Source organism: Elephas maximus, chromosome 3, assembly GCF_024166365.1.
Source record: "Elephas maximus indicus isolate mEleMax1 chromosome 3, mEleMax1 primary haplotype, whole genome shotgun sequence".
Lineage (NCBI taxonomy): Eukaryota > Metazoa > Chordata > Mammalia > Proboscidea > Elephantidae > Elephas > Elephas maximus.
This window is the reverse complement of record NC_064821.1, coordinates 61865487-61878965: the sequence shown is the minus strand read 5'-3', so window position 1 is coordinate 61878965 and position 13479 is coordinate 61865487. Positions and strand designations below refer to the sequence as shown.

General features: G+C 55.2%; 1 protein-coding gene across 7 annotated transcripts in view; it reads left to right on the top strand.

Annotated features, from left to right (window-relative positions):
* Positions 1 to 13479, top strand: part of RAP1GAP (RAP1 GTPase activating protein) — a 71818-nt gene that overhangs the window by 33772 nt on the left and 24567 nt on the right. For 4 of the 7 annotated variants that reach the window (XR_007516551.1, XR_007516550.1, XM_049878186.1 and 1 more), the window contains exon 1: positions 11774 to 11869. Coding sequence is in view for 2 of the 7 variants with exons in the window: in XM_049878186.1 (XP_049734143.1) it covers positions 11795 to 11869 (75 nt within the window). In the remaining 5 variants the exon portion in view is untranslated. Of the gene's footprint in view, positions 1 to 7830; positions 7925 to 11773; positions 11870 to 13479 lie in introns of those variants that run through there. The other 3 variants (XR_007516552.1, XM_049878188.1, XM_049878187.1) reach the window with 1 other exon arrangement.

The following is a 13479-nucleotide window of genomic DNA, read 5'->3' as shown; positions in this document are numbered from 1 at the left end:
TCACCAGCCTGGCCTGGGTCCCCATGAGGCAGCAAACCTAAGCTCCAGCCCCTGCTGGGGCCGTGTCAAGAGGAAGCAATGGATGAGGCCAGGCCTCGGGGCTGGGGAGTTCTGTGCCTGGGTGGTGAAGCCAGAGGAGCCCCTGGAACAGTCAGAGAATAGTCAGGGTGGGTATCCCGGGGCTTTCCTTTGAGATGAGGGAAGGCTTGGCTCATATGCCAAGCCCCAGGGCGGTTGTCTGGCGTGAACAGGCGTCAGCACATGTGTCCTGAATGAATGGCGGAGTGTAGGAATGAAGGGCAGACGGGGGTGTGGGTGAATGAGTGAGTGATCAAGCGAAGGAATGCCTGGAGTTCAGAGAAGGGCCCCCTGGGCTGCAGAGGCCAGGGAAGGACAATAAGACTAAGGGGGGGTCAGTGTAGGCAGCTGTAATGTGGTGTGTGGGCATCACGTCGGGTACTGGGAAATTTATTGGGCACGGCCAGAATATTCCAGGCCCATCAGTGGGTGGTGTCCTGTGCTGCTGGGGCAAGGAGTAGAGCAGCTGACTGAGCCTCACGTTGGAACCTTGGGCCAGTTGTTTGCCCGTAGAATGGGGATAATGTTACCTGCCTTACCTGGCCTTCCTTGTAAGGCTGTTGAGAGGGTCTATGGCGAAGGCAGTTTGTGAATGGTAAAGTGCCAGGATGGGTACGTAGAGGTTGTTATTACCTGAGCAGGAAGACACTCGTGCCTAGATCCTCTCTGTCACCACAGCCCCCTTCCCCCGATGCAGGTAGGACATCCATGTGGACATGTACAGGGAGAGGAGGGTCAGGGTTAGGCCACAGCAGGTCAAGGGCTGCCTGGGCGGGAGAAGCGATAGGCAGGCGGGCAGGTGGATGGGAGGCCCAGTCCCCAGGTGCTGTGCCCCTGGGTGGGGGCTGGTCCTGTGACCTTCTCCCAGGGCTGCCAACTCGTTGTTTGCTTAGGAGGCTGCTGCCCAGCCCAGCTCCAGGATCCGGGTGTTTCGGCACCCAGCCAGCACGGGGTGAGGGTGCAGGCCCCACGTGCCACCTTCCTGCTCAGCACCCCTGCCTACCCTTCTCTCTGAGAAGGCTTTCTCCTCCCACCCCCAGGGGACCAGCAACCTCTACAACTTGCTAGCTGTAAGACCACTGGCCCATCTGGTCACCTCTGAGCCTCTGCTTCCTTATCCCTGAAATGGGGTGATAGTAAAGTGGCCTCTCTCAGCTTGTTGTTGTAAGGATTAAGTGACATCACAGTGCTTGGCTCAATAGTTGCTCCTCACCTCCATGCCCTCCCTCTCCAGTCCTGGCAGAGGTCAAAGGTGCCCGGGAAGGAGATTGGACTTATGCCTATGTCTGGCAACCTGGGTCCCTGGTGAGACCAGGGAGGAGGGGCCTCCTGAAACCCATTCACCCAGCTGCCCCTGGCCACCTTCCTGGCACCTTGGCAGGGGCAGGGGAGGGGTAGGCAAGCAAGGGGGAGGGCAATGTGGGGTGTTTGAACTCTGGAGACAATGGGCCAGTGTAGCCCCGGGGGAGGAGGCAGTTCCAGGGTGGCGGCTTGGCTCTGGTTTCAGGGGATTAATGTCCCCTTGGACCCGATACCTGTGGTTGGGAGACTCAGGCTCTGGCAGCCCCCCAGCCCCATCCTCTCTCTTAGGGGGTGGGGGTCCCCAGGAATAGCTCTCCACAAACCCCTTCTCACTTTGAGGTCTGTGCCCCCTCCCCTACTACCCCCATGAGAATCACCAGTTGGTCTCTTGGAGCCTGGAGATTGAGGGGACCCAGGCCTGAGCCCCCCCTCCTGACCTCTGGTGACCAGCGCTGGGCTGGCCTAAACCCCTTAGATCCCTTGTCCTGCGATAGCCCCCCACAAGTCCTTCTCAGCCCTACTTCCACTGGATAGCTGAGCCCTTCCTCCACCCTCCCAACCAACCACATCTGGTTTCTCAACTTTCCTGTATGTCAGGTGGGTGGTCCTCAGAGTGGTTTCTTTTCCTGTTCTGGCTGTCGCTCCAGGGTCCATCACCTGTCCAGCTCACATGCTCCACGTCACAGTCTGCCTGCCATCTGCCCTGGCCACCAGGGCTTTACCTGTGTAGGCTGACCTTTAACACATGAGTAATTCACCAGGAAGAAAAGAAGGAAAAGGGAGTCCCCGGCAGAGGCAACAGCATGTGCAAAGGCTCAGCAGTGGGCAACTATGTGGCTGGGGTGGGGAACTGCCTGAACCCCAGTGGGGCCAGGACAGGGGCTGAGGCAGGCCAAGAAGTGGGGAGGTATGGATACCGGGCTGGGGAGTCAGCCGGGGCCAGACTCGCCTGGGCACCTTCATGTAGGGCAGCTCTCCCTGGATGGCCCAAGTGCCAAGTCCTACCCAAAGGACAGCCAGCCATCTCTGTGGTGCGCTGAGAACGGCTGGGCTCTCCTGCAGAGCAGCGAATAGTAACAGTAATAGCAAACACTTCCATGGCGCTTATTCTGTGGCTCACAGCAATCCTATGAGCCTGGTACATTGTCTCTCATTTTGCAGATGAGAGAACACAGGACCCTCCTACAACCCTCCAGCTGGTTAACAGGTGGGAAGCAACCCAGGGAGGCATCTGGTCACCATCCTCTGTCTCCCCTATGCCGCTCACCGTGCCTACTTTTCGTAGAGTGTGGAGCTCCGCTGAGATGCCCCCCACCCCGTGTGTGGCATATGGAGCCCTGGACTGGTGGAAGGCTTGGGTTACCCTTGGTGGGTAACCTCTCCAAGCCTCAGTTTGCCCTTCTGGGAATTGGGGATCCTAACGACGACTGCCTTATCTCCCGCTCCAGTTCCGGTGAGAATCCCAGGAGTGAGCAGATAAAAAGGGCTTTTGAAAAGTACAAAGAGCTTCACTCACGACCGTTCAATTATTATTGTTACCTCAATGCAGAGATAAGGGAGGGGAGGAGGCACGGTGACAGTTGCCAAGAAACCCGGGAGCTGTCAGCAGCACTTCCGGCCTGGCCCATCCCACTCAGCCCCAAGGAGCTGGGGCACTAGGCCCTTCCCCCACACTCTGCCTCACCCTTTCCTTGGGAGAGATGGGTGCTCCAAGAGGGAGGGGGCTGGGGCCAGCTGGCTTGTGGCCATGCACTCGCAGGGGGTGAAGGTGACCTGGGAATGTGCCTGACCCGAACTCCAGGTTGGCTCTGGCTTCCTGTGTGACCTTGGGCAAGTCACATCCTGTCTGGCTGCCACCTCTTCATGTGTCAGAGGAGGCAGTGGCTGGGTGTCTAGACTGGACAGGGCAGGACTGGAGCTGGACCAAGGGAAGACCCTTGGCAGTGGCTGCAGGAGCCAGGGGTTTCAATGGGGACTCCACTGGGGGCCGGAGGCCAGCCGACAGGAGGGCCTGGGTTGAGGATAGCTGTGATGTACATAGTGAAAAGAATCCCAAACTGGAGTTCAAACCTCAGCGCTGCCCTTCCCCTGGTGCTGACCTTGGGCATGTCACATAACCTCTGCGAGTCTGTTTTCTCATCTGGAAAATGAGGTTAATAATATTCCAGCCTCACAAAGCTGCTGTGGTTGAGAGAGACAGTGCCTGTGTAAACTGTAAAGTGCTGTGCAGATATGACTACACTCATGACAGGGGGAAGAGGGGAGAGTTCCCCATATCCCGGCACGCTCCAGCTGCTTTGTGCAGAGAGAATGCAGAAATCTTAAGCTAAGCCAGGCAAGAGGGTTGGGAAGGTTTTCAGAGAAGTGGGGAGGGGGCAGAGACTTGGGGGACTCCATGTGGATGAGATCATGGAGACCAGGAAGAGAGAGAGTGGGACAGGAGAGGGGAGAGGGACAGAGAAGTTGCATGATGAGGAAGGAAAATGACCTAGTTGAGGAAGGTCTGCAGAGGCCAGAGGCAGAGGAGGAGAGGAGAGGTGGGCTAGAAAGGTGAGGAGGTGGGTTAGAGGTGAGGACAAATGAGATCCTGGGAAGAGGAGGAGGGGGTCAGAGGAGGATGGAGAGGTGAAAAGGGAGCTGAGAGGTTGAGATCATTCATTTCTTCAGAGTATTTATTGAGCAACTACTATTCACCAAGAGGCACCACTTACTGTCGGTGTGACCTTAGACAAGTCACTCAACCTCGCTGTGTCTCAGTTCCCTCATCTGAAAAATGAGGTCTAAGTGACTTAATACAAGTAGAGTAGTTAAAGTCTGCACGTAGTAAGCCACATATCAGTGTTGGCTCCTGTTGATGTGTTACTATTATTACCTCCCTGACATGTTGGGAGTTGGGAAGGAACTATTGCGTTGAGTCCACAGGGTTGGCCATCCATGTTATGAAGTTAAGATCTTGGGCTTTGGAGCTGAGAAATCTGGCTCATTACTCTACCTCATTATACAACCTTAGGTAAGCTACGGCACCTTTCTGAGCTCAGTTTTCTCATCTGTAAAATGGGTACCAGTTTATGAACACATACCTCATTGAGGAGCTGTAAAGATTAAATAAGATCACACAAGGCACAGGGTAAGTCATGTCTTTTGTTATACCATCCTTCTAGCCCTTCAGGGCTGGAATGGACAAGGCAGACAGGGGCCTGGAGCCTCTGATTTGCAACCCCCTTCCCCTGCCCTTTACAGAAACCCCGGTGGCTTAGCGGTTAAGTGCTATGGCTGCTAACCAAAAGGTTGGCAGTTCAAGCTCTGTGGGTCAGTTCTACTCTGTCCTATAGGGTCGCTATGAGTTGGAAGCAACTCGGCAGCAATGGTTTGGTTTTTTTCCCCTGCCCTTTAGGGCCTCAGCAATGGCTTTTTAGGTGGAATTGCCTGGCGGGGGTGGGGGGGGTGGGGGGGGTGGAGAGCTGGACATTACCTGTGAGGGGTAGGCTTTGGCCAACCAGGAACTGGAGAGCTGAGGGCCCTCTGGTAGGGTCCTAGAGGGACACTCCTGTGCCCTCTAGCTTGGTAGGGCTCTTGCCTGAATGAGGTAGACACCTGAACATGGGGAAACTGAGGCTAAGAGGCTCTGGGACGGAAGCCTCTTAGAGAGCTGCTGCATGGCTAGTCTGCAGTGGCTATTGTCTGAGTCTGGGGACATGAGGAGGGCAGACTGAAGGGCACCATCCAAATAGCTCATTCCTGTCCAACAGCCTCACTCAGCAGCCAGGGTCACACCACAACAGCAGTCCCCACTGCCAAGGGGAACCAGTGTCTCCTAGGCTTCAGCCCCAGGACTTCCTGGTCTCCATCCCACGGGCACTGCCCCTGCTGGGTCAAGGGCATGGGCTTTAAATTCCAGCTCTATCATCCACTTGCTTGGGGAAGTGGCTTCACCTCAGTTTCTCCATCTGTAAAAATGGGGATAAATAATACCAACCTTGGAGTCACTGGGTGGCGCAAACGGTTAACATGCTCATGTGCTAACTGTAAAGTTAGAGGTTTGAGTCCACCCAAAGGCACCACAGAAGACAGGCCTAGGGATCAACTTCCAAAAAACCAGCCATTGAAAACCTTATGGAGCACAGTTCTAGTCTGACACACGTAGGGTCGCTATGAGTTGGGATTGACTTGACAACAACTGGATTTTCCCAGCACTGTAATGACAAAAAAAAAAAAAAAAAAACTCAAAGCCATTGCTGTGGAGTTGATTCTAAGTCATAGTGATCCTATAGTACAGAGTAGAACTGCCCCAATAGAATTTCCAAGGAGCAGCTGGTAGATTTGAACTGCTGACCTTTTGCTTAGCAGCTGAGCTCTTAACCACTGCGCATATGTAATATGCTTGCCACAGCGCCAAGTGCATAGTTGGTCTCAACAAAGAGGCTCCATGGGAGCCTCACTGGAGTTTGCCTTGACCATTCCTGTAGGCTTCTTCTAGTCCCCCTGCCTCCTTTCTCTCTGCCCATTTCAGCACACCTTGCAATCTGCCAGAACCTATTTAGGCCATTCTCTTACTCACAAACCTTCAATGACGCCCTACTGCCAACCTTCACTCGTTCACTTATTCAACAAAAATTTAATGAGACTCTACTAGGGAAGCCAGAGCTTACCATGAATGAATGAATGAACACCAAGATATTCATTGAGCGAATACTTAACTAAATACCGACTCTGTGATGGATTATTTGGGAAACTGAGGCTGAGAAGGGCTGTGTTACTGATTAAAGTTCATATAACTGTTAAATGTCTGGGAATACCTCCCACACACTGATGTCATGACCACCATATCCATCCTTCCGGGTCTAGCACCACCCAGTGCAAACCCCCCCACCTTTTAAGATGCCAGTGCCCTAGGAGGTGAGGACACATCTGTGCCTACCTCTGGGTTGGTTCCTCTGGGCTGTTTCTCCTGCTGGCATAGCTGGGCTGAGGGGAGTCAGGAGGGGACTCAGAGCTTCCTCAGAGTCTCCTTCCTGGGCTAGGGTCCCTCTGCCCTTCCCCTCCATGGGGTGTGGCAGTCCCAGCTCTGCCTGACTCAAGCCTGCCCGTGGGCCCCTGAGCATCGTCTGGTGGTCCTGAGTGACTCACCCTTGTGGGACCGGCCTCTTTTGATGGGATTGGGGTGGGGGTGCAGCCACATCAGGGTACAGCTGTGTCAGGCTGGCCCTAGGCAACAGCGGAAGCAGGGCCTGCTCCCCCAGCCCCAGGCTCCCTGGCTTTCAGGAACCACTGGGCATTTCCTTTCCCTGACACTAGGGGCGGCCACCTCAGCAGGCTTCTAGGGCGGGAACTGACTTCACCCTCACCAGACCTGCTTCCTTTCCTCAGGTGTGTGGGTGTGGGCAGAGACTGGGCTTGGAGTCAGACAGGTCTAGCAGAAGCTGGCTCTGCCTCTGACCAGCTGTGTGACCTCTGTGTGCATCTGGGTCCTCATCTGTAAAGTGGGAATACCAGCGGGGTGAGGAGTCTGTGCCCTCAGGCCTGGAAAGACTGGTTTGGTGGAGGTCCTGGCACATAGTAGGCCCAGTGAGCGTCACTTATATTATTAACAAGAGCGGCAGCTCTGGTGGCCTCATTGCCCCAACGCAGCCATCTCCCTGAAGGCTCAAGGAGGGGGCCGTAGAGGCCGGGGCACCCAGCTCAGTCCAAAGGTCATGGCTCAGCCCTCTACAGCAGTCCTCACTGCCCCCTGCCTTGGCCTACCCCTCTTCAGAATGGGCTGCAGACATCCTTTTCGCTGGAGTGTGCTTTTGTTGTTGTTAACCTGCTGTCAAGTTGACCTCTGACTCACAGGGACCCCGTGCACAATGGCGTCCTACCCAGTCCTGCACCATCCCCATGATCAGTTTTGGATTGGACAATTGTGATCCATAGAGATTTCACTGGCTGATTTTCAGAAGTAGATCACCAGGCCTTTCTTCCTGGTCTTAGTCTGGAAGCTCTGTTGAAACCTGTTCAGCATCATAGCAAAACACAAGCCTCCACTGACAGATGGGTGGTAGCTGCACATGAGATACCTTGGCTGAGAATCGAACCTGGGTTTCCCCGCAAGGAAGGCGAGAATTCTGCCGCTGAACCACTACTGCCCCGGAAGTGTGCTTTAAAAAAAAAAAAACAAACACACTGCCGTCAAGTCAATTGCGACTTATAGCAACCCTATGCTTTAGGAGGCCTAATGGAGAGACTGGGAGAGACCCCCATCCTCATCTCTGATTTCTGGGGAAGGAGAGCCTTGTTTGGCAGGCCTGCTCGGGGAGGCCCCCTCTCCCTCCTAGGTAACTCGGGAGCCTCTCCTCCATGCGTTTTGTCATCCCTTGCTTCCCTCAACTCTGAGAGTGACTCTTCTTCCCAAAGTTCCCAAATCCACTGACCAGGGGCTCTGCCTGACCTCAGACTCCTTTTTCCTTCCAGGAGGAGTGATGGGCAAAACCAGCGCTTCCCTCAGGCACTAGACCTGCCACGAGTGGACTTAGCTCCCCACCACACTGCTTCACTCTACCCTAAGGTAAGTGCCCCCTCCCCACATCCCTTGATCTGGGATACCTCCACTCCCGCCTCCACCCCTGCTCAGGGCTGGGAGATGCCTCAGAATAACTACTGGGGAGAGGTGGAATGCTCAGGTAGACGCTCCCTGGGATTTATCTCCCTCAAGGGGTACCTCTCCTGACCCCTGGGTGGGCCTGGTACAGCCTCAGAGGTTGAACTAGGGTCTCTAGAACTATTTTGGGGAAGTCTCAGGCCGAAGCAAAACCACCTTGGGAATCAGCTGGCTAACCAGCTGTTCTTCATTATCAACATCACCATAAATTTCCTTGTCTGTCAATTGTGAGTACTATCATTATACCTACTTCACAGGGCTGTTGTGAGGATTACATGAAAAAGTGCCGAAAAAAGCACCTGGTACAGGTGAAGAGCCCTATCAATGAGGCTATTGTTCTTATCGTCAAAATCAAACGTTCGCCTCGCACCTGCTTTGGGCTGGGTGCTGAGGAGCCAGAAACCAATCTGACACAGTCCCTGCCCTCAAGGAGCCATAGTCCAGTTAAGAGATAAATAACTAAACAACTTATGCAGAGTGTCAAATATCAGTCATGACTGCTAGCACTTACTGAGAGTTATTATGTGCTAGGTGGGGTGCTTACTGCTTTCCATGCATTATCTCATTTCTTCCTCAAACCAAAAGCACTTTTTTTTTTTTATAGCTACTATTATTAGTTCAATTTTTCAAGTGAGAAAAGCGAGGCTCAGAGAGGTTATTTGCCCAAAGTTACTCAGCTAGGATGTGGTGGGGCTAGGACTGGTAGGCAGGCTGTCTGACCAGAGTGGTCTTACAGCCTCTGTAACGAAGAGGGTAATAAGCCCTGACTTTTGCAGGACACCTTACAGTTTATAAAGCGTGTCTCTTAGCCCTTTCATCAAATCTTAGTAGGTAGGCATTCTAGAGGTGAGGATCTAAATGCTCAGAGGGGTGAAGTGTTTCTCTCAAGGTCCCACAGCCAGGATATAATACAGGCAAGATTTGCCAGGCTCCTCCCCCAGAGCTCTGGCTTGGAACAAGGACCAGGCACCTCCCTTAGGCTGGGAGGGCAGATGGCCAAGGAATGGTATTTATGTGGAGAATCACTGCCTCCAAGGGGGACTCAGGTGGGGGTCCTGAGGGCAGCAGCAGGGGGTTCCTGAGACCCTCTCCTGCTCTCCATGCCTGGGCAACAACCCAAGACTGGGCCACGTGGATCCTGGGGCTTGGCGGGAAGGAAAGAATCAGTGGCAGTCTCTCACTGAGCAGCTGGGTTCATGCGTGAGGCTCCCATCCCTCTCCCCCTAAGCATCCTGGGAGGGGGCCTGGGTTTTGGCCAAGGGCTGTGTGCCCTTGGGCCATGGCTTCCCCTCCCTGGGCCTTAGGCTTTAGGAAAATGAGGGTCAGAGCAGCCCGCTGCCCTGAGCCCTGCCCGCTTACACAGCCTGGGGCTGGCCTTCTTGGAGCTTCACTGAACTGCCTCGCCTTGGGCTTCCTGGCCTCCTCCCAGTCTGTCTCAAAACCTCCATTTGTGCCAGCACAGCCCAGACGGCGGGCTCCAAGCAGCTCCATCCCAATGGTGCACCCCCACCCCAGAATCAAGACTCAGTCTGCGGATCATCTTCCTTTGAGAGGAGAGGAATCGGGCCCGTAGAGACTGACTCGTGTGGCTCCCCAGCAAGCCAGTGGTGGGGCTGGGGGAACCCAGGCCTGTGACACATTCTCCACCTACCTCTCCCACCCCACCCCAATGCCGTGTACATTTATAATGTAGACGCAACCAGTCTCAGGGGCACGTGACCTAGCTACCAACTCCCTGTGCCAATGGTTCCCGCACCTCTTGGGGCCTCAGTTTCCTTATCTGTAAAATGGGGATGATCATTCCTTCTCCATCCACCTTGCCAACTTGCAGTTGGGTGGTGATTGGGAAAGTACATGGGAATGTAGAAATTAGGAAGCGGAACTGTTATCAGTATCATTAAGTTCCCAGGGCTGGACAGAACACCAGAAGGGACAGTCCCTTCCCGCTGGGAAGCCGCATCGATACACAGACACTGAGCTATTCAGAACCTTCCCCTTCCCCCTCCTGGGGTTTCTCCACTCAGGAATTCAGAAATCTGCACACATGTACACACATGGACTACCCATACCTATGCACATGGACACAGTCACTGACATAGAACACAGACACGTCTGCACACACATCATAGATTTGCATGTGTGTGCCCCTAAGTATCTAAAAAGTATCTACAGACCCATAATTAAAAACACACAAATACACATACCCAGGCATTCCCATATACACTGAAACACAATATATTCCTGCACACAGAGCCATATCCATAGGCTTGAGTCACACACACATACTCATACACACCCGCAGGCATGCACACCCTCCACTCCACCTTGCACACGGACATCTCCATTGATGTGAGTAGGTCTCGCTTCCCCCAGGGGCAGTGTGGGAATGGATGTTTCTCTGGCTGCATTTCCATGGGTGCCCGGAAGCGCTCAGGCCTGGAAGTGGCTGTGTAAATCAATATTTGCTGCTGTTAATTATTAAAACCAAAGCTACACCGTGTCTGGAACACACATCTCCGGAGTTCCCACCAGCTCCCTGAGTCCAAAGCTGACCCAGGGCCAGGTCTGGGGAGAAAGGGAGGCACAGTGTCTTCCTTCCAGGAACCCTGGGCCCTGGGGACAGAGGGTGGTGGGGAGTTGCTGGTAGCTCCTTCAGGAAGCTGCAGAGAGATCTGGTACTCAGCTCGTGGATGATCCTGCCCCTGCAGGGTCCAAAACAGCTGGTGTTGACTTGACCACAGCTCAGGACTCACTTGCCACGTTCCCAACATCTGCCTGGTGGAGGGGATAGTGAGGCTTCACCTTGCCCATGCTGTACAGTGGCTTTTCCAGGCCAAGGACACACTTCAGGGTCAGCTGGAAGGGTCTGCAGAGGCCTTACATTTTACAGATGGGGAAACAGAGGCCCAGAGAGGGGGCAGGGACTCAAGGCCACTCGGCAAGTTGTAGCAAGGCCAGATCTTGAACCCACATGTCCTGACCTAAGATTGAGCCCCTTCCTCCATACTATGGGGGCCCTGGCAGCCCCTCCTATGGGCAGGGTGCAGAGAGGAAACAGGCCAGCCACTGTCAGTTCCATACCTTTCCTTGGATTCCCGGTTCTACCTTTTGCTAGCTGTGTGGGCAAGATATTTCACCTCTTGGAATCGGTTTTTCCATCTGTAAAAAGGGGATGATACGGGTACCTCCTGGGTTGTGGTGACAGGGTTACAGGAGACGAGACATGCAAATAGACCAGCATTAAGTAGATGCTCAGGAAAAGCCCTGTGTCTCCAAGGGAACTCCTTCCTCTTCCTGGCCGGCTTCACGCCCATCCCGAGAACCCCGCCCTTGAGGCCCTGAGAGGGCGTACCCAGAGACCGGGAGAACAGAGAAGGGAGGTGGAGGGCGCGCTGGGTAGAGCCTGAGGGTCTCAGGGTGTCGGTGCGCCGCAGTGTCCCGCGAGCGGTAAGAGAGCGCAGGCGCAGTGTCCACGAGCCGCGGGCTGGTCTCACCGGTGGGCGGGGCCTCCCGTGTCCCCGCCCCCGGCCCGCTGCAACCCCGCCCGGGCCCGCGCCGCGGGTACCTGGCGCCCCGCCCCCTCCGGGCCCGGCCGCCCGGCGAGGCCAGCGCAGGCAGAGGCTCCGGGAGCCGAGAGCTCGGAGCTCGGAGCTCGGAGCTCGGCGCTCGGCGCTGCGGGGCCGGGGCTGGGGCGCGCGCGGGCCGGAGCCGGCGGGCCAGCAGAAGCGCCGCCGGGGCGGGGGCGGGGGCGGGGGCCGGGGCCGGACCGGTTTCGGAATGGCGCAGCCGCGGCCCCCGGCGCCCTCCGGCCGTCCGCGGAGGGGCTCGTTGCCCGCTGGGACTGCCTGGCAGGTGAGGGCCGGGGTAGGGGCGGCCTAGCGAGGGGGTTCCCGAGGGCCCGGGCTGCATGACTTCCTCGGAGCGCGGCAGGCTCTGCCCGAGACAGGGCGGTGTGCGAGGCTCCGTCACGGTGGGTGTGTTAGCTTTTGGGCTGACACCCGGCCACGCCGGCCGCAGGGCTCACCCCTCCCTTGGGGTCCCGGGCCTTGGGGTTCTTTTTCCAGTTGCCCGCGGGACAGAATGCCTGTGGTGACATTGTGGTTCTCGGTTACAGTGGTACACCCTGAGTGTGTGTGTACTACCCTGGGGACCACTTACTCCTTCCCTGTGCCCTTTACAGGGGATCTGAGCCTGAGGATCACAGTGTAACTTTGTGATGGTGCCAAGGTGCTTGGCGCAGTGGAGATGCCCCCACCTGGGCCACATCACTCACAGCCTTTGCCATGTGTCAGGGCGTCTGCTGCTCCCTGTTAGGTTGTAACTGTGGGTGTTACTTGTTGCTGTGTGTACACTCTGGGTGACAGTACCATGTGTCAGTGTTATGTGACTGTGAATCGCGGTGCAACAAGGCATCTGCCATTCCCGGCTGTGTTCAGTCATCCGGAGTGGGGTGCCTTGGGAGCCATGAATGCACCCTTCATCGCTGTGTCTCTCTGAAAGTGGGATTGAGGCTGAGTGCTGACCTGGCCATAGAGGCCAGTATTGCTGTTGCAGTGTGTTGGGTTGACAGGTGTGTTTGTCTGCCTGGGCTGCAGGTGTGTGTCTGTGGCTTCTGCTTTAATTGCCTGTGGAATTGTTTCTTGGTGGTGTGGGGTATAGCCATGTGTGACTGTAGGTCAGCATCTCCTGTGGACTCCTGTGATGGATTTTTCAGGGTGGGTTTTGCCTCTGTGGGCAGGCCTCAGAGTGTGCACATGGGGTGTGTGTGTGTGATGGGTGGTGTTTACTCATGTGTGTATATGTGAGGGGGTAAAGGTTAGGCCTGCCCCCCTCATCCTTGGTGATTAACCACACCCGCAGTTGTTGGATGCTTTTTCCTCTTCTCAAAGCCCTCCTTGAATGTTGCCGCTCGTGTCTGTTAACACGGGAGTGTGAGTCCGAGGGTGAAGGGGAAGCTTGTACATGTGAGTATATGGGGCTGTCTGTCTAAATCGCCATGCACACACCTGCCTGTAGCTGTGAATGCCTGTTATTGTATCTCTCAGTGTGCCTCCGTGAGTGGTTTTGTGGTGTTTGTATAGCTTTGTGTATAATTGTTGGTGTGCAGACCTGCACGGGTGTGGGTTTGCATTTGTGTGTGCAGCTCTCAGGGTATATGGACCTGCGTGCGTGTGAGTGTAGCGTTTAAGTCTTGGTGTGCGTACTTGTGTGGGTGTGTTCGTGTATACTTGGGACACAGATGTGTATTTGTGTGTTAGCACGGCTTTGATTCTGAGAATTGGTGTGAACAGACCCCATGGATCTGTGTGTGTGTGTGCAGCTTTCTTAGTACACGCACTGTGTGCATGTAGCAGTGAGACTTTGTATTTAAGTACTGGCATGCAGGCGTGTGTGTGTGCGTGTGGGTGTGGGTGTGGGTGTGCGTGAGAGACAGCGAGCAAGAGAGAGAGAATGTACGTGTG